Source organism: Platichthys flesus, chromosome 8 (assembly GCF_949316205.1).
Source record: "Platichthys flesus chromosome 8, fPlaFle2.1, whole genome shotgun sequence".
In the NCBI taxonomy this organism is placed as follows: domain Eukaryota; kingdom Metazoa; phylum Chordata; class Actinopteri; order Pleuronectiformes; family Pleuronectidae; genus Platichthys; species Platichthys flesus.
The window spans coordinates 13,763,881-13,785,446 of NC_084952.1; the positions used below are offsets into that span (position 1 = coordinate 13,763,881).

General features: G+C 40.9%; 1 protein-coding gene across 5 annotated transcripts in view; it reads right to left on the reverse strand.

Annotated features, from left to right (window-relative positions):
* The window catches only part of macrod1 (mono-ADP ribosylhydrolase 1), a 110,992-nt gene that overhangs the window by 3,669 nt on the left and 85,757 nt on the right, over positions 1-21,566 (reverse strand). For 2 of the 5 annotated variants that reach the window (XM_062393583.1, XM_062393581.1), the window contains 4 exons: positions 12,249-12,370; positions 10,185-10,215; positions 6,886-6,959; positions 3,387-3,468 (listed from right to left, as the gene is read on the reverse strand). In XM_062393583.1, coding sequence (XP_062249567.1) covers positions 3,387-3,468; positions 6,886-6,959; positions 10,185-10,215; positions 12,249-12,370 — 309 coding nt within the window. Of the gene's footprint in view, positions 1-958; positions 989-3,386; positions 3,469-6,885; positions 6,960-10,184; positions 10,216-12,248; positions 12,371-21,566 lie in introns of all 5 variants that reach the window. The other 3 variants (XM_062393582.1, XR_009921714.1, XM_062393584.1) reach the window with 3 other exon arrangements.

Here is a 21,566-nt window from a genome sequence, read left to right on the forward strand (position 1 = left end):
ATTCAGTTTTTTTACTTCCTGTGTTTTGAGAATATGAGTTTAAGTGACCAGCTCTGTCTGAAGTTAAGGTACAATTCTGATCAAATCAGATACAGGACTCTGGAGCCACGAGAGATTTTTCCTCAGTGACTTTCTGAATCTTTTGCTCATCTTGTGTTTATTTCTGTAGCAGCAGATGAAAAAGGATAAGTTCTCTAAAAGCAGAAAGCATGAGATGTATGAAAACCATCTTCTCAAACTGTTCTGAGGAGAGACGTGAGTTTGATTTATGGCAGTGGTAAAGCGAGACATTAGAGGTTATGGTCTGCAGTTGTAATACCAATGCTTAATTTGAATAATTGAGTGAATGACTGATCAGGCTCAGGAGCCCAGACTGCTTGGCATTATAACGCTATCAATCACCAGCGTAATCAAAACAAATGGGTGAAGTCATCATGTCACAGCTCAAGCCAACATTGAAATTTACGTATTTACCAAACTTCATTTAACCACACAGATCAATCTGCAATGATGGCACACTACTTTCACTTTAGTCCATTTTCAAAAGTAGGTGAGACAGGATGCGCAGATGGAGCCAAGACGCTTGGAGGCTTCAATTGTGGCTGTCATTTTTTTTTCTCCACATAAACCAGAAACTTTTCACCCTCGGAGGAAAAAGATTTTAACATATTCGTCCACAGCAGAAGTTTGTAACTAGCTTGAGGCCGACTGTGTCCATTCAGGAATGCACAGAATGCAAAAAAGCATTTTATTTTAACTGCGGTGGGAAAAAAAACGGGAAATTCCAACCCCCCCCCATAATGTGACAAGAGCTTGTGGAAGGAAATGCCAGAGTTTCTCTCAGTTAACAGTCCTTTATATTTCACACAGGAGTTAAAGATGCCATTCCACTATCAGATTAAATGTTATTCTCCCTAATAGAGCAAACAATCAATCAAACAATCACTCAATCAGTTACCTGAACAATAACCTGCTGCCATTGGTCAGGCTGAAGGGTGGACACAGAAACGAAAGCAAAACACAGATGACTTAGTTTGAGGTCCAAACAGGACACGACAACGCAGCAGCAGATTGTCTGACACATTCTCAACTGCAGGGAAATGTGACGTCTGGGTGGAAGATGCAGGAGCCAGGACATGATGTGGGAAAATCCCTGTGGAAATCACATGTTCTTGTTTACAGCCACAAGGTCTCGAATCTTGTTGTCTCAGTTTTGTGTTCCCCGTGCATCAGAAACGTCATCAACACGCTGTGGATTGTAGGAATATTTTCCTGCTGTATTCTCACATGGGCCCACTCAGAATTTTTACGAAGGGAGCTGGCAGGGAAAGTCCGGGGCATCAGACAGCCCCTCGATCATTTCAGGGAAATGTCCGGACTTCAGTGCATGTCTGAAAACTTACAGCTTATAGTACAGAACAGTTCAATGTCCTGGGAAACATTTTTCCTACTGTGGTCCCGAGAGTGAGATGATAAGAAAAACAGCTGAGTGTGGTGATTGTGTGCAGCTTCCCTCAGTTGGATCCTCACAGTTTTTAAATTTTTCCCATCAGGAGTCTGATACACTGATACAAATCCAGCTGTAATGTCATTTACACTGAGCCACATATGTTCTGTTTACACTGATGAGCCAAAACATTAAGACCACCTGCCTAATATGCTGCTGGTCCTCTATGTGCTGCCAGAACAGCTTCGACCTGCCAAGGAATGGACTCAGCAACACCTCTGCAGGTTGAAGGTGCTAGGTTGTAACTGGCACCAGGATATTAGCAACTACATCCTACAAGTCCTGTAATATGTGAAGTGTCAGAGTTGCTCAGGTTTTTACACATGCCCATCTGAGAGTCAAGGCCGAACACTTACAAGGATAGACAACACATGTCCACTTCCTCCAACTATCCAGAAATTAAGCCAAAATATCCCGGATACAAACGCTGCCATCTTGCACGGATGATATCTGAGCGTTCGGGGGAGGATGCCACAGGATAGAGATCCTGCCGTCTCAGCTGCCAGTCATGACGTTTACTAATTAAAACCCAAACTTACAACCTTCTCTTTTGTTGAGCCGCCATCATGTCATCCACCTTAATAAACAGCGTCTGGGCGAGCCTTATTTTTTCGGGGCCCATCTGTGTACGTCTCTCTCTCTTTGACAGACAACAAATCTGATGGCATCCATCTTGGTTTTCAAATGCTTCACTTCAATCAGAGTGGGTCTCACTGGTAAAAACTGAAATCTTTAGAAGATGAAACACTTGTGCACTTATCTTAAACAGTGAAAGTTTGAACAGCTATCTATGAACTACTATACCAAACCAAATATACTAACACATGGATGACTTGCACAAGTAGACGTTACATAGATGCTCCTCACCCTGTCAAACAAACAATAACAAAGTGTCCGAGTACAAAGTTGTACTGTTTGTGAACAACAAAAATAAACAAGATGCTGCACAAGTGCTGACAGATTTTGTATCTCTAGACAACATTATGCTACACCCAGTCCTAGACTGAACATTCTGACATAAATTTGCTGTAATAATATGTAATAATATGATAATTATAATAACAAATACATGTTTAGATCTCTACTGAAAATAACAAATACTTTATTATTATTTTATTATTATATATTTTTAAGTACTACTAGTGTCCCTTTTACTGGTTATGTGGAAATGTTTTTTTTTGCACACACTACTTGTGAATGCCTGTTAATGTCAGGTAGGAAGGGTAAGAAATAACTAACTTCAGTGTTGCAATAACTGAAAAAAAATAAAAATATATTTTGTAAATCTTTTCCTGTATGTCTCTGAATGAAAAATTCCACAGCATAACTTACATGACAGAGTGTGTGTAGCAGAGATTTGCATTTGTCATTGTGTGTTAACTCACAAGAACAAATGTGTAACTCAAAGACATATTAATCACTGGAATCTATGTTCTGATGAATTAAACTGACTGAATAAATGAAAATAATTCATGAGTGAAGAAACAAGGTCGTTTCTCAGATTGTCAGTTACAGCTGAGGACCATCCAGTAAACAGAAAATATGCATCACAAGTATTATACGTAAGTATCTCTGAATAACGTCATGTGTGAGTGTGTATTGTGTATTATATATAATAAGACGCATACCTTGTATCTTTTGTGCATGTTTGTGAATGTGTTTTTTAAATATATTTTGTGTCTAATGGCATGTGTGAAAGTACTGAATGAGCAAATAGCATGCAGTGGATGATGCACAATGTTTATCACACCACTGTGTGTGTGTGTCTATAAGCGTGGGCAGTTAAATTGAGCTGGGCTGAGCTGTCCTCACTGTATATAGGCGTGCGTGTGTGTGCCCTGCAGTGCATGTGTGTGTGAGAGAGAGAAAGACCACTCACCAGCAGGGAAGTAGAGCGGGAGGTTCTTCAGATACAGCTCCTTATCCGTCGGCAAGAACACACAGAAGATGACTCTGTCCAGCTGCACACACACACACACACACACACACGCACACGCACACGCACATGCACAAACACAAACACACACATAATGACCTTTAGTACAAGGAAGCACCAATGTAAAAGTGTGTAATATTGTGCGGCGGTGATACCAGGAGGATGCAGTTAATGCATCAGTCCATTACTCCCCTATTAGCATCCTATTATCATCACAGCACAACACAGCGCTTACTACACTGAGCAATATGGACAGAAAGCTGTAGGATGTTTGTGTGTTTGTGTGTGTTTGTGTGTGTGTGTGTGTGTGTGTGAGAAAGAGAGGTGGGGTGGAGAAAATGAAAGAAAGATTAGAGAGAGGGAGGAGTTCAGAGTAGATCTATAAGTAACTGTACTGTATTAGAATGTGTGTCAATGGATGTGTGTTATGTCGTGTGTGTGTGTGTGTGTGCCTGTGTGTACTTGGCACAAGGTCCTCTATCTATCTCATTAGTGTGTGAGAAACAAACAGGAGTAGACTCAATACAGACCACCACTGTGAAGACACACACACATAGACACACACACACACACACACACACACACACACACACACACACTCACATGTAAACGCACGGACACGCACACACACTAACTTCCAAATAATAAGTCACTGGGCGAGTGCCTGCAGCTCCTTTATGACAATAAACTTTGTGTTCTTTAGACCCCGGCTCTCTAGTCTATAATATTTACATTATGCTCTGTATATGTGGACATTCAGTAGAGTACATAACAATATATGTCAGATGATTAAAGCTAGAGTAGTAACAGTAAAATAATGCATCCTGGGACATAAGCTCCAACACGTTCCCTTATTTCTCAGACTCTGACAAACATTATTACCACCATGATGTCTCTACAAAGATTTTCCGTTCTGGGCAAGGTAGTACAATTTATAGCCAGGCTGTTTCTATTACTTTCTCCCTGGCGTGGGTGTTAAGGTCTTATTGCTTTCAAAGACATTTCAGCAGCCTGCTTGCCCGCAGCCCGGGTTTTTCAGTCCCAGCTTGTTGCACAATTACGATCACTTGCCAGGATTTGAATCGAGGCTAAAAGGGAGATAGGGAAATGTGCAGTAAGTAACTACATCCCCTGGGCTACGGTTCGGAATCTCTAACCTCCGCACCATCTTGCCTCCACTTGGGCCATTTTGCAGCCTCTCATTCAAATGAAGGGAAATGCTTGTGAGGGAAGATGCAAAATGGCCTCCGGACAATGGTAGCTGCAGGGAGCTAATTTGTTTAAGTTGAAACATGGACCGATTGTAAAGCTAGCAACAACCTCAAGTGAATGTAACATGCTCGCTCACGACTGGCTGTCTTCACGTGAAGCACAGGGGCTGTAAATATTCCTGTCTCCTACAGAAAAGTCTGTGTGAAGTCTGATGGAGGCAGAAAACATCCCCACCCTGACATGAAATATGTAAAATTATCTCCGTCTTATATGGTTTTCAATAAATGAAAAACCAGTTTACAGCACAAATAAAACAACTGAGAAAAAAAACGACCACAAGGTCCATTAAGTAGCTGCTTTGTAACTTTCAGTAATAACACAGGATCTTCTTCAGCACACAGGGTTAGATACGTTTAAATGTCCAAATGTTTCAGAGCCATATTGACCCATAGCTCATATTGAACATCTGATATTGAAAGTTCACTAACTACTCTCCTGTGAATGACCAGGAGCTTTGGAGGTGATGTGACATTTTTTGCTTTTCCAAACCCACAGACACATATGTAAAAGTGAAAGTGATGTATTCTATGTTAAATTCAACAGTGTGTTTATTACAATACACAACGTGAGCTGGAAATGCTTGCATCAACACCTCATAGACTCCATACAAAGATGGTAAACAGAACAGCTCCCCGAAAGTGAAGCCACACCGTCTTAATTGCCCCTTGGAGGCTGGCAGCAGTAGAGGTCATAAACCAGGTCTCATCCATGTTAGTGGATGGGACATGGACTAACAATTGATGTGTGTTTATTGAAAATTTGTTCAATAGGTTTGGTTTCAATTAGTCATTTGATTCTATAAAAACGAGGTTAAACTTCAAATTAAATCATTGCCACAAGATGACTGCCTTCAAATGCAGGATATTTGGTTCCACTCCCGGATAGTGGGATGAAGTGGAGAAGCGTTGTCCATCTTTAAATACAGTCTTTAGTACAGCTATGGTAAAAAATGAGCATTAGGATCCTATCTAATTTGAAAAAGGTTTTCTAAAATCTCAAACATCATATTTTCTGGTCAACTTTGACTCCAATATGAAAAATATAACTGAATCTCTTGGAGCTGTCTTGGTTATTACTTTCTTGCAGCACTTTGTCACAGCGTTGTTTGTGTTTTATGAATAAATGATTGTGTCTTTATTCCACTTGATGGAGCTTGTTGGCACATTGACCCTCCTTCAGTCCATTTTGCGCCTTAGTGTTTCTGCCATTTTCAATTTCATTTTCTACATTACAGCTTTCCAAGCCAGAGCGAGCCCAACAAAACTCACAGTTAAAAAAATGGTCAAATTGAAGCAGTTCAATTCAAGTGCAAACGCAATTTCCTCTGGTGAACAGTCTTATTTTATATGCATGCAAATGAAGTAAGTCTCACAATCTCGTTTGTTTACAATAAAACTTTCTGCCCCCATAAAGAAAACACAGAGGAGCTATTTCCGAGCCGAATGTAAATAAACGTCTCATTGATTTGGCTTTCTGGTCTTATTCTCATCCGTTTAAGGCTTGTTGAATGTTGTACTCTATGGTAAATCATGTAATGTTTAATGTTCGTTTATTGAGCTCGCAGATTGCATCAGTCGACTGGCATCGCTGCAGAGGCTCTGGAGACGCCAGTGCTAACAATAACATCGTCAACACCCTCTCTGGGAGGTGACACACTCCGGTGCTTACAGAGAGAGAGAAAGATTGAAAAGAGCAGTGGGAGGAGACTCAGAAGAGAGGGAGGAAGAAGGGAGGAGAGTTTAGAGCATGTAAACGACTGATTGGAAACTTTCTTCTTTGTTCCAATCTCCCATCAGCCCCCGTCTCCCCCTCTGTCCCTCCCCTCCAGTCATCTATTCCATCATTTTGTCTTTTCTTTGCCCGCCGTTTCTCCGGAGAGAAAACGTGTTTGTGTGTGTGTGTGTGTTGGTCCCGCAAGGAGCTAATTAAAAAGCAGACTTTGCCATGAGCATGAGAGACAGAACCTGGGAGTGTGTGTTTAAATTCATGTTCAGGTGTGTGAGTGTGTCACCGCCTGTGCGCGTGTTCTCTCAATTCACCCCTCGCCCTGCTCTCAACAGAAAACAAAAACAACAGCTGTGAAAAGAAAAATACCTGGAGGAAATGGTAGGGAAAATTTGCCAATCATGCAGGCACAAGCACACAGAAACGCACACACACATGTACACACCTTGTCATGATGTGTATCCAGGTACTCCCTCACAGTTGCTAACGCCTCGTGCACAGCCTGTTCAGGTGGATATCCTAAAGGAACACACACAACATCAGAAATACACACACGGCGGAACAGATGCAGTGACAGATCCGTCTGTTTGCATTCAGGGCTATGCACTGTGTTTTCTTTTTCCATACAGGTATCTATTCTTCCTGTTATTATTCTAACACTTGTGTTTTCTCACTTCCTCCCATCCCAACTTGCTTATTCGGCGAGATGCAGACATAACACACTTGTTGGGTCGGAGCAGACAGACGGAGGAAAAATACAGCCTTTCCTCTTTAATTTGTTCAGCTGCCGAAACCTTTCACTGCGAGAATATTATCCCCACTGTTGGAAAAGCAGCACAAAGGCTGAGAAAACTCATCATGGGGCAAAGTGTTCGGCCTAAACAAACACGCTGTTGGATAATACAATAATTATTCCATACATCAAAACCGAGGGTTATACACCAGACCACAGGGGAATACACACGTGTGAAAATTTGTACTGAACAGTGTATCGTTTAAGTGTAACATCAAAATAAACACAAGCAGTTGTTACACTACAGGAGATTTGGTAAGAAGTTTTTTTCTGTAATTTATATTTAAATCGGATAAAGTTTGCCCGAAAAAGATTTACTAGAATTTGTGAATTCACCACTAACTACAATCTTCGACTTTCAACAACAACATCAACTCACATAAGAACCTAATAGGGAATTCTCCCAAAGGAATGAATTTGTAAACTTGATGAATTCCAATATGGCTAGTTTGTTCAAATCACATGCTAGTTAAAGAAAGATCATGGTCTTCGTTTAATATAAAAAAATCCACAGTGACTCGCATGAGACAGGACATATTTACTTTTTAAATATTTAATCAAAACCATGATCTTTACTCAGTTTTAACACAAAATGCAAAGGTGTCAGAATCCGGAAAAATGTTCTCACACCAACCACACTGATCATCTATGACATAACGTAACTTTTTCTAGTTTGTTTCAAAAACATGTTTGCAACATGTTTCTGGAACCTTTACATTCATTTTTGCATTTCCCAAGAGTTTTCATTAATGCTGCGAGAACAGACCAACAACCAATCAGATCAATGAAACAGGGACTTTGTAAACTAACCAAGTAGTTGTTTGTTCCTGTGGTGAACTGTCGATTTTGTTAAATACTTTCACAATAACTGATTTAAGACACTGAATCCACTTGATGGTACATGAAAATGCTTTGGCAGGGCTCCATTTGGATGATTTATGTCTGTCATGACGCCCAACCTGCCCCATTTCAGATAAATGGTTGAGATTGATCCAACCAGGTCAGAAGGTTTCCAGGCCAAAACTTTACTTGAACTTAAAAAAAAAGAGCTTCTACTAAAAGTTATCAAGTCAGAAATTAAATTCGCACCAAAACACATTTACTGATCTTATTAGTAAATTAAGTGACCCTGTATAATTCCTTGTGTCTGCCCATTAAACTATAACAAGGTCTAATCAGCTGGAAGGAATGTAATTGCCTCTGTGGCTGCATAAATCCTAAACTTTAACTTTTCTTTTCGAGTGAGACATTGGAGCGATGACTGGATGCCTTTGACGTGAAAACACTGAAGAAAATTCTTTTCTCGTAACGTTTCACTTTCCTCAAAACACATTTTGGTTTTCAGCGCTTCAAATCCAACTTAAATCAAACAGGTCGTCTGTAGCATTATTGAAAAACTACTACTGTGACTGGCTGGAAGCCATTTTGGCACCACAGCTTCCTTTTTTCCACAGCTTCATCACATACCAAGGAGGGTGAAATAGGGATGAGCTGAGTTCCAGGGATCAACAGCAGGTAAGTAACAGCTCTACCTGTAACCACCCCAATAACCTTCATTGTATCCTCTTATCAAATAAGCATAGGGGAAATATAGATGCCCCCCCCCCCGCCCCCATGCTATTCAGAATAGGTCTGAACATATTCTTGAAGATAATGATCAAAGCAGGTTTTCCATCTTTCTTTTCATCCAATTGTACTTGCAGACACTTGTATCCTACATCTGATGCAGAAAGCTGCAGCTCGTAATTAATCCAACACCAAGCCCGAGGCCCAGAATTCAATTCCTTAGTTGCCAGTTCAATTTAGAATTTGATCTTAACATTATTTTAATAACTTTTAAAGATCAGCCTGTTCAGGCCCCCTGTTATTTTACAGAGCTCCTAACTCCTGATGCTTCAAGCAGTAATTTCAAATGGTCCAACCAATACTTGCTGGTAGGTCCTAAATCAAGGCTGTAACTAAATGTGACCATGTTGTTGCCATCAGGACCAAGAGGCTCTGAAACTCCAGAGAAGATTTCCAAACTTAACCTGCTTTTAAAATCATTGATCAAAACCTATTTGTATTGTAAAGCCTTTATTACATGGTTTGTCAGAGGTTTTAATTGATTTCATGTGTTTATAACATTTTGCTTTTATGTTATTTTTCTTATTTTGGTTTTGTCTTGTTCTGTTAGGTGGTGTTCTATTCCCATGAATTTTGTTATGTCCTTACATTTTTATTTATATTGTTTCCAGTAAAATGAGATAACCTTTTGTTATGCTCCAGTTTCGCTTAGCGCAACAAAACCCTCCAGAAGACAGAAAGAGAAATTCACAGTCACAACAGGAAGACATAGGAAACTCACTGAGTCAATAAGAGCTTTGGCCTTTTCCTCTTTTCAAGCTATGGAAGAGTGTGTTGTCAACGGGTCCACCCTGGGGAGTGCTTAAGCATCATCCTTAATTCTCTCTCCTGCCAGTGTGAAGGGGGATTACAGTCAATCTGACACTATCTCTGGTCTAATCTATCTTAATCTGCCAGTCTTAATCCAGGGCCTTAATCAGAGAACCACCTCTGGGCGGCAGGAGATACTGTGACAAGTGGCATCGGGCGGCGCAGCACTCTGGTTAAACAGAAACACTGATACTGGAAACAAGCACTCGACAGAAAACACAGCCAGTGTGTACAGCGCATAAACACAGACACGCAGATATACAGTTGTTGGACCAAAATGGATTTTCTGTGTAACACAAAAAAACTCAAGTTTGAGTTTAAAGCCCAGAGCGACCAATAAACAATTGAAGCACAAAAGGAAGAAAATTAAAGTAACTCACACATGCGCTCATGCACTAACTCACACACACTAGATGGAAATGTCACCCATTGCATTGCATTTGTTCTGGTCTGAGGATGAGACACACACACATTTATCCACACACACTTGCACGCAGACGCACACATACACTGACCGTAGATTCCAGTGGAGATGCAGGGGAAGGCCTGCAGAGAAAAGATGGCAGACAAAGTGGTTAGACCTCTGATTTTCACTTGTACTTAAAGTCCAAACTGTTGATTATCTTGTTAGAGCAGTGTCAGTGGTGACAACCAGGCATTATTATAGTAGTTAAAAAGATGGATATGCTGACCAACAGAGAGGAAACAATCATTTATTTACTGTATGTTATTATATTTCAGTAACAAAAAGGTCAAGCTGTAATTCATACCATTTAATCTATGCTCTTTCTACCGCCAAGGGAGTTGTATTTGAACCCCTTCCCACTTTTTTGTTTGTTTGTCAACAGGGCTACACAAGAACTACTGAACAGATTTCCATGAAATTTGGCACAATGGTAAAGAAAGACAAAGATCAAAGGGGTGGATCGAGGATCCCCTTTCTTTAACATTAGATTTCGTTAAGTAACAGGCGACTGTGTTTTTCAAAATGAATGTTTTTAGTTTCAGTTGTTTTTGTTACTATCTACAGAGTCAGCAGGAACAACTACAGAAATATAGAAATAACTTTAAAAAAGGGCATAAGGGGATTGTTTAAAATAGAAAAACTGAACCTCTCCTCTAGTCTGAAGCAGCAGCAGGAGTGATGTTGAGTTTGCATTAGCAGTAACTTAAGACACCTCTGATAATGGTCCAGGGGAGCCATCAGGAGATTAGGAGGTTTGGATCAATTACATAAAATTACAAACAGTAACACTTAAGTACAGACATGCATCGTTTCCTGTGAGTCCCGTGTGAGTGTGTGGGTAATTAAAAACCTGCTCAGGAAAGACAGTACAACAGTAACAATAAAAACAACTGAATAGAGAGGCCGTTACGGAATGTAAACAGACACAATGGATTAACTGTATCAAAAAGAGGATTGGCAAAATAGAAATCTAAGCAACTATAACTTGAAGTCATTGAACTCCATATCAGGCAGGTCCATGCCACATCCCTGGCACAGGGTTGATTCATGCAACCAGGAGACTTCAAACAAAATCAAATCTGGCAGGTTCTCAACCTGCTGTCAAACATGGGAGGATACGAGCAGATGCCAGGATGCTCTCTGTGTCTCCAGAATTGTTCTTTTAACCCGACTTTGAAGCTGGCAAGTCAGGGTGAGAGCAGATATGACTCAAAAGTTCCTCAAGAGAAATGGTAAACATAGAATTCGATGGAAGTGAACCAGTGACAAAAAGCTTTAGGGGGTTATTTAAAAAAAACACACACAAACTGTTGCTGGGCTGAAATTAGGTTAAATAAGGTTGAAACATATCAACATGTTTGGCTGACGTGCCTGTGTGCCTTCAGCACAATGAATGTCTTGTGTCTCCTGTTGTTTTTTTAATGTGCTATATAAATAAATCAGATTTGACTTGACTTTGTTTGCTCGCACGGTTGCCGTTTTGATTTTAATCTCCAGTAACATCTGTTTTCATGTCTTGGGCTGTTTGCTTGGCCTGTGGTGATGCTGGATGCAGCTGTCTTTCTAAAACTGTTTGAATGACCTGCAGTATTTGAGCTGCAACAAGTCAAGGCTGCTGGACTCATTATGCAGAACTAGGATGCTTCTCCACCGCCGAAGCACAAAGAGCCGCTCAGCTACAAAGTCCAGTCGAACTCGATTTGTACGGCAGAACCCTGAACTGGAAAATCACCGGCCTTAAGTGTTAAGATGAAATCTAATTATTCAGTCTCTCTCTTCTTACACCCTGCATGAGTCCTTTCTCATCCCGCATCGCTCTGAAGTTAATTTTGTGTTGCTATAGTGTTTTTCTTTGACTTTAACACCGCGCTCTGTTGTGAAACCTCCCTCCTGATGAGTTTCATAAAAGCTTCAGACGAGTTAACACTGTTTGTGTGTAGTTAAAAAAATCCCGACACTTCTCTTTCAGCTCTCGGCTTTCTGTTAAAACTTGTCACACTGTCCTTGCCCCCCGTCTTCACAGGTTCCCGTCCTTCTCTTTTTAAATGTAATCTCTCAGGTTTCTGCTCTCATTCATTCTCTCGCTTTCATCCCTTCATCTCGTCTTTCTTACCACAGAACGTGCACCCTTTTTAGTGGCTGCTTTCAGGCTGTTCTCGTAGCATGACCTCAGAGCGTTCCTTTCCTCCTCTCCAACTCCACCTTGAGCAATCGGCCCCACAGTGTGGATCACATCTGCCGAGAGAGAGAGATGGAGAGATGATGAATTAAATAAAAATTAAATATTCTCTAACCTGAGTTTATACAGTCAGTCAAGCATTTATTCAGTATTTATTACTGAAACCTTGTTAATCTCTCCCAAAATCAGGTTCAACATTTTAATTGGGGCTATTACTTGCAAAGGTTTACATGCTCTAATGATCTAATGATCTTTCTTTAAACTGTCCTCAATTGCTGCATATTCTCTTTTTATCCTTTGTCTGAAACACTTGGTTTTAGGTTGGGATTGGTTAACCACTTCTTACTAGAAATGCTGGCCACTGCTAGGTGTGTATTATGCAAATGTTTGCCTGGAGGCATCGTCTTGACTACTGCTGAGGTATTTAAGAAACTTGAGGAACCTTGCCATGGGGTTTAGCTTTAGCTTTGGCTATTTCCTTTAACATATACAAAACAACTGAAACAAACAAGAGGAAAGGGAACAATTTAAATAATAATAATAATAATAAAAATCCTTACAAATTCAATAGGGCCTCACACCGATTTCGGTGCTCGGGCCCTAATAATGTCCCATTAAGTTTAGTGGAAATTAATTGTTGTGTTTTAAAAAAACATACATTTTAACCCTGAACCCAGTAGAGTGCATCAATAGACACTTGGCTACCATGTTTACAATCTACTGAAAGTTTTGCACACACGTCACCCCTCATGAAGATCACATGTTCTGTAGTCAAAATATCACAAGTGCACATTGCTAGACTCTAAAATCACCCAGTTGTAATCACTGAAATGGTCGACTTTGTTTTGGTTGGCAACAGTCTCATTTTCATATTAGCATCCTCTGATCTGGAACAGCCTGTTAATCAGACCTGATTTACCATGGTTCCATAAAGAATTTAGGCTCCCTCAATTTTGTACAACTGTGATGCCATTTTATCTTTTACTCCACATACAGTAACCTGCGATGTTTTTAAGTTAATGTGGGTTCGAATAATTGGTTAAAAACTGTAATCTTTCAGAAATTCGATTCGTTACTTTGTAGAAGCCTCTTTCACAGCAGTTACAGCTCACATTCGTCTTGGTTTAGTCTTGAGAAGCTTTGCACACCTGGATTTGGGCGGTTTATCCCATTGTTCCGGACAGATCCTCTGAAGCTCTGTTAGATTGAATGGTGAGTGTCTGAGCTGCCATGCCAGGACTCTTCACAGATGTTTTAGGAGGTTTAAGTCTTGAGCTTTGTCTGGATCTCTCAAGAACAGTCAGAGATTTGTCCAGAAGCTACTCCGGCAATGTCTTGCCTGTCTGGCGTGAGCCATCGGATCCAGTCTCAGATCAACTCTGTAAGTGATATTCCTTAAAGATCTCTAAGTGCATTATTTTTTCCATAAATTCAGACCTGTTCCCCTCGTCTGTACCACTGAGAAGCACGATGTTGCCACAACCATCCCACAGCGGAGGGTGCTATTAGCCAGGTGAAGGACAAGAGCTTGGATTTCCGTCAAAAGAGTAACATGTTCCTCTTATCAGGCCAGTGAATCTTTTGCTTTATGTTCTCAGAGTCATTTAAATAGTGTTTACAAACATAAGAGGGCAGCCGCATGCTCTCTTCTCAAAGTAGCCTCTGTCCAGCCTCTTGTAATCCACAAATCTGATGATGGAACACCGCTGAGACAATCTTCCTTCTAACAGGTCCTCGGTTTGAGTGAAGATTGGCCCTTCACTCAAACTGTAGGCCGAACCCTAGAATGAGTCCTGTCGTTTCCAAACTTCTTCCATTTCACAGTTATTGAGGCCAATGTGCTCTTGGCAACACTCAAAGCTTTTTATATCCTGGCCCTGATCAATGTCTCACCACAACTTCAACATGGAGGTCTGAAGAAAGTCTCTTGAACTATATAGATCGTTTTTCTTTCCGGATTTGTCTCTGAGTATTTTTTCTGTGTACTTCCTACCAACGTACAAAGAGATGCAGATTGGGGTTAAGGTAATCAAAGACCCTAAATTGCCCATAGCTGTGAACGGAAGTGTGACCAGTCCAGGGTGTTTCTGCCGCTTGAATAATGTCAACTGGGATTGGCTCTCGCCACCGCTTGACCCTCAAATTTAAGAGTGAATCTCTGAACACAGTACATTTTGCACAAGCGTCCTTTTGTCTGAAGCCAGTGTAACTTTTTAGTACTTTTTTTTTTGGTATTGTTGATTAAGGTCTGTAAGAGGACACAGTAGGCTTGACATCACACAGGTCTGACTCATTATTAAACTTTTACTAGCCATTAATGCAACTCATCTGGTGGAAAGGGGGGTCAGCAAAGATGGATTCAGATTTGTGTTTAATTAAATTGTAAAATATAAAAATGTACAGCCAATGGGAATGAGGTAACTGTGCAGTTTCTGATCTGTGTTATCCTGCGGCTCCCACATAGGATTTCATTTAAATGTTCTGGACACAGGAGGGATTCTTGAGTTTGACATTTATTTATTCACTGGTATCATTAAATGTATAATTTTAACAGCACCTTCGTACTGAAGACATAAATGCACCACTGTCAACTGTTGAAATGCTGGGTTCAAATAAAAATGTTGAAATATACAACCGGGAAAGAAACCCTGAAACACCTGAATGTCCAGGGCATTTGTCATTAATTATAAAGTTAACTGTCCGAAAAAGTAGATTGGTGTCCAAATTGGGAAATCTGCTGGTTTGTTGGGAGCTGTGAGCCAATTAGCCTGATGACCTCTGGCTTGGCTGCCAGAGGATGTATCAGGATGCCAAGGACGCTCTCTCGACTCGCTTTTTTTTAAATTGATCTGACAGAAAAGCTTTAAGAGTGTGGCTAGTACTACACAAAACAAGCTTTTTCTGTGCCTCTCATTAGGTTTACAGCTCAGATGTCTTTTAAGGTTTCTAATTGCTCGTTGCAATATTATATAACCTATGTTTTTCTGTCAGCACCTGAAACACTAAACTAATTCATTATTCACTATTTTGTGTCTGAAAACATTTTCAGTCGTGCTAACTAAATAAATTAAGCGTAAATGAAATAAAGTGTGTTGAATTGACGGCAGAGAGGGAGGGAAAGAGGGGAAAGAAAACCTAACAAAGAGAAAGTGAGTGTGGAGGTTCTAGCTGCAGTGGAGATGGAGTTTAACCAACCTCTGCACGAATACGCCAACGCCACCACACATTCTGATGAAGCTCAGCGTGTTGCTCTCAGCTTGAATCCCAACGGTGTGATAAAACCTAGTTGGACCACTGCCTCAAAACGCACACAGAAAAATTCCACCAAAACATTCAATCTAGTATTGAGACTTTTCTTTCTAAGAAGATCTCAAGGTGTGAAAACGTCTGGGGAGAGCGTTGTTTCGTTTTTTTTACAGATAAATCCTAAAAGTTCAGGTCTTGGTTCAAGAGACAGATTTGTGATGCCACTGGACTGAGCTGCAGTAATGCCAGATTTGACACCCAGCAGCCAAATCAGTCAAGAAGCCAGGCCTTCATTTAGGAGAAGGTTTTTATCTGACACATAACCTCACTGAAGCTGTAGTGTGGACATTTTCCAGAATTTTCCCATAAGGGCTTTGAGTGAGAACACAAATGTTCGAGTCAGTTGCTTTGCACGTTTCTGGCACGTTCTCTGCCCCCCCTCTCGTGAAATGTCTGGAAAATGTCTTATTGAGCCCATGAGAGACCACAGCAGGAACATTTACAAAAAATTCACATCAAGTGAGTGGCCACATGATGATCTTTCTAACATGCAACGAACATGAAACTAGAGGAATTCTAATATCTCGGGTTGTAAAATAGGTGATAAACAATGTAGCCAATGCAGACAAAGATATCAACCTGGAAAAACATCAGGATATGAGAGCCTCTGGCGATAAGGGCCGATGCTGGTGTCAATGTGCTGTAATCAAAGATGCGGTGCTTTCTGCAGCAGAATCTATACGTCATGTCCTGCCTCCTGCATTTTCTACCAAGCACCCCCTCTCGGCTTAATGCTCTGAACTTGTTCCCTTGGTTGTGAACACGTCTGACCTACGGGTCTCCTGCTGGGTTCTTCACATGTAAAAGGCAAACTCCAGACCCACTGTGTGTGGCCACGGGGGGCTAATGCCTCACGGTGCGTTACTTAGAATTACAGAATCTTGCCTACTTCTCAAACAAAACGACAATTACCAGTAAAACAGGACAGGGAAATATCTATTGATAATATTTACACAACATTACAATCATTGAAGGGCAGGAGTTCCTCTGTCTGACCCCTACCGAAAATCCTGAAATGAACGGAGTCAGAAATAGGGCATTACCCTACTGGGCAATATTTCTCTTTCAAAATTCAAGACAATATGAGTCTAATTATTGATTGTATTAAGATGGACTTTAAATAAGCACTCTTCCTCTCCATCTCTCTCTCTCTCTCACACACACACACACACACACACACACACACACACACACACACACACACACACACACACACACACACACACACACACACACACACACACACACACACACACACACACACACACACACACACACACACACACACACACACACACACACACAGAAATGCAAGCACACACAATTAATAAGCCGCAGATTGCGCAGCAGAAGGCGGCGGCCGGAGGAAGTTCTTTAATCCAACCCTTGGAGGATCGGAGACCATTTGGCAGAGAGATTTAACTCAGAGTTGGGGACTTTCTCAAACACAATCCGGTGATCCCACTCACAATCAGAAATTCATGACAAAACCATGAAACCTGCTCACGCGTCCAGTACACCTCCCCAAACACTTTACACAGGCTTGTTTGTTGTTAAAATTCTTAAAGCTGTAGCCACTGACAAGGAAATCCTGCCACCTAACCACAATCAATGGAGGATATTTGGTTAGCGATGCGGGATCCGCTCATTACGGCCAGCCAGTGAACCAGAGCTCCTGCTGCCAGAAAACTGTTGTACTGTGTTTTTTCTTTATAACAAAGCATTTGAGATACAAAGCTGGAAGAGAGGGAACTCTCTGGGAAAAAGGAAACCTGGTTACAACTTTAATCTAAAAATACTTGTCTCCTTAAAGATGAATGTGGTAAGAGCTATTCTGATAACGTTCTATAATGTTTAACACATTACTTTCTTTGATACATATTTTATAGAAACTTGTTCAAACAATGACAGAAACTAACCTGAGGTAGCAACACTAGTCAGGCAACTGAATAAAATGTTTTATTAAATTTCAATGGATTTTCATGCCTATAATCACATCACAAAAGTTAAAGGGGCTCTTTTATTATTTCATTTTTTCTTGGTTGTGTGTGTGGTTCCACTCTATAGACTGAAAAAAAAAAATACACTACAACCTCAATTGATACCGATCAGAAAGGCCAACTTGCTTAAAATTATCCAGATCATGAAAACCTGTGTACAATCTGGTTTTAGAACAACAGTTGCTACTTTACACATTAAGCCAATATTTTTATGGAAAACAAAAAAGCACTGACCTTTTAGCTCTGTTTTGGTCTCCACCAAATTACACCAAGCTCTTTTGCCCCTAAATGCTCCACTATATTCCCCAGGGTTTAGTCCCTAACTTTGACTGTCAGCAGTGAACAGTGGAAAATTTGTTCCTCTGTAAAACACATGCATATCGTTGAAGACAACACCGATGAGCATGAACATATACCCCAACAGCAACAACAGCCAGACACAGACCCTAAAAGACCCTAAAGAGCTTTAAAGTTCAACTCACATTCACCAATGCACGCACACATTCCTCCAACAGCACTTTATCCCTTCACACAGCATTCATACACTGTATGAAAGTCTGCGACACCGACTGGTAAGAGAGAGTCCTCAGAAACTTTGAATAACGTGACAATCCATCATCAAGATGCTCGCTGATGAAGGAGAGTGCAGTCCCTGAGAAATCACTTAGTCTGAGAGCATAAACCCACACAGAGAGAATAGTCAGGGTTCCATTCAAAGCCTGCACATTGACAAGGCTACTACACAATAATATTCTCTGATTGCATAGATCATTAAAGGCTTATTCTTAAATATTTATTTCATATCTCATGAACAGGAGGTGGATCCACAAAAAGAGCAGAGCATGTGAAACTCCTCTTTCTCCAGCTTTAACTTGGTGACCGGTGTAGAGTAATCCCTGGGTTATTAAAATTGTTAATATTAACTGTACATTCATGTATATTTCTATAGACCAAATTGATTTGATCGATATTTATTGTGTGGGACGTTTTTATAGAAGTGTTTGGGAACTAATAAAACCCATCTCTGATCGACTGCTATCCAGAAATGATGATTCTAGGCAGAATCACATAATTGTGTGAGAGTCAAAATGATCAACAAAACGTGTATCTTTTAAATCTTAAAAGACCAAGAAAATCTGCTATTTTAGAAGCTGGAGGCTATGATTCTTTATGGCATTTTAGCTTGATAGTTGTTTTATCAACAATTTCTCACAACAGTTGCAGAAACTATGAATGTTATTAGTTTTTAATGACAGCTTGCTCAGGATGATTAAGTAATAACGTCATATCATAGAATAACCCATGCTTAGCTCATGTTCATTTGAATTTTTAAAAGCTTTTTTTAAGAGATTTGCTTATTATTCAAATGTTCTGGTGAAAAAATCTTTCTGAATCTACCATTCATTAGAAGCACTGGTCATAAACAAGGCAACTCCATACCAGCTTAAAATACCCCGAATCTAAATGCTGTACAATTCTGAAGCTGCTGAGAGAGCCTAAGAAAAACCTCTATTACGCTGTCACATCAGGAAAAAAACGAAGGGTTAAAAACTGAAAATGAAAGAGCTTCCATGGGACTGGCTATAGAATGAATCACTATTGTGATTCATCACTTGGTGAGCAGCAACATTTTTATTTATAGTGTCTGAGGATGCTGCAGATGACTGTTTAAATAGCAGCGGAGGCAGATTAGAAGATGTGAATTAGTTCAAACACGGAGCAGATAAAACACTCGCGGACACATGAGTTTAATTACTGAAGTCAAACGTGCAGTGAAGCATGGAAGGACATTAAGGAGAGGACAGCATGAATGGAGAGGAGTACATTGTGGACATAATATTACAGTTTGGCACATATCTGCTGTCTACGTGTTTGTGTGTGAGTTGTGTGACTGTTTACGTTGTCGTGGTGAGTGTGTGTGTGTGTGTGTGTGTGTGTGTGTGCGTCTTTACCCTAAATTACTCCAGTATACTCGAGTAGCCCACAGCGAGTTTGTGCTCTCCGGTCAGCCTTGCCAACACATCCGCGGTGTACTCAGCGGTGGCCGGGTTCACAACTCAGTCATTTGTGTGTTTGCGTGTGTGTGTGAATGTGCATGTGCATGTGCTTGTGTGGGTGCACATTGTTGTATGTCTTGTGTGGTCGGTTCAACAGTGGGTCACTTGGTGGTCATTCATCTACATGTCATCTGCTAAATGTCACTGCCACACACACACACCCACACACACACCCACAACAAATATATACACGGTTTCTGGTAAAATTTAATTGTAATCTATAATTGCCATTGTGATTTGTCCTCATTGCTAAACCAGTCATCTGTTTTCCCCCCCTCCGTTTTTTGTTTACCAGGGCCATTTCCTCTTTTCCACTTTCTCTCCATCTTTCCTCATCTCCTCTCCCCTCCATATCTTCCTCCCTCTCACTCCATCTTTGGCTCACTCTCTCTCTGTCCTTTGTCATCACTCTCTTCCCTCCCTCCCTCCCTCCATCACTATTACCTCATCCAGCCATCCCACCTCTCGCCCCCATTACCCTCTCCTCCACTTCGTTTCCGTCCCTTCTTTCATTCGCTCATCCCTCCCATCTCCTTCTTTTTTCCCTTTTCCATTTGTCCCTCTCTCTTCTACTTTGTCCCTCTCATCCCTCCATTATCTGTGCACCCCTGCATCCTTGTCTCTCTCTCCCCCCTTTCCCCTATTAGATATTTCCATCACCCTCCTCCTCTTTGCTTCTCCTCTCTCTCTCTCCGTCACCTGAGGTAGACAGTTCTGTCAGGAGTCTGCCTTATTTACCGCGTCTCTTTGCTCCTGTTTACATTATCGATCGGCAGGGTTGCTTTAGTTCCACAATACATCAACACTCCCTCCTCCTCCTCCTTCTTCCCACCCCAATGTTACGGTTACTGGCTCATATTCCCCTGAAACAGCGAGGGGTGGGGTGGGGTGGCGAGATGGAAAGCTAGCGGAGCATGTTGGGATGTATGAGGGATTTATGTGTGAAGGAGGATGTTGTGGTTAATGTGCTATGGGGCCCGTGCGAGCAGCAGTATTAAAGGGAGAGAACAGATGTGCGTCTTCTGAACATGTGTGTGAAACTGAGAGTAAGAATGTGTATGTGTGTCACAATTTTCTTGTGTTTTTTTTTTTAAGGGCCAGACGTGACAATCTAGTCCTCTAAGCAGTGGGGCTCTGGCACCGTGCAGTTCTATAGAGCATGGTCACACGAGGCTGTTTGGTTATGAAATGCTCTCTTTGAAAAACTAAACGTACATATAGTTTTAACTACATGGTCAGAATGTGTGGACATTATACCATTATACCTTTAATGTGAATATAAAACCTTTTCCAATGGATGTCAGTTGATGTTTCATGACATCTCAAAGCAGTTTTAATGAGGGTTGACGTCAGGGCTCTGAACAGTTACGATTTTTCTTCCTCACCAAACTCAGAAAATCATTTTTTTGTGGAACTGGCAGTGTGTAGGGTTAGAGTGAGCTTCTAAGTTCATCTTTGCAAACATTTCCTTCACAGTTCCACACCAGATACAATTATTGGTTCTTCTAGCTTTTCTTTTTGTTGGAGGAGTCGGTATCTTGACTATTCTTAGGAGTTGATATTTTTTCATCTGTGTCCAGCATAAATTGATGCTGAGACATGATCCCTGTAATAGATATTATCTATTATTGTCTTCTTTTGTGCATGTTTTGGTATTTGGGAGGAAAGGGGGCTCCGCTCTGCTACCCTTGTCTCTGAGTAAGCATGCTATGCTCTTGGGACATGATCCAATCATTGGTGAGAAGAACAAGTCTCACTCCAGACTTGTTTCCAAAACATAAACTCAAACAGAAGCTTGAATGATAGCTACAAACTTCAGTGAAATCCAACCAACGCTAAGCCTCACCTAGAACATAACAGGTCGGAAAAAACACAGGTGTCTTCATTCT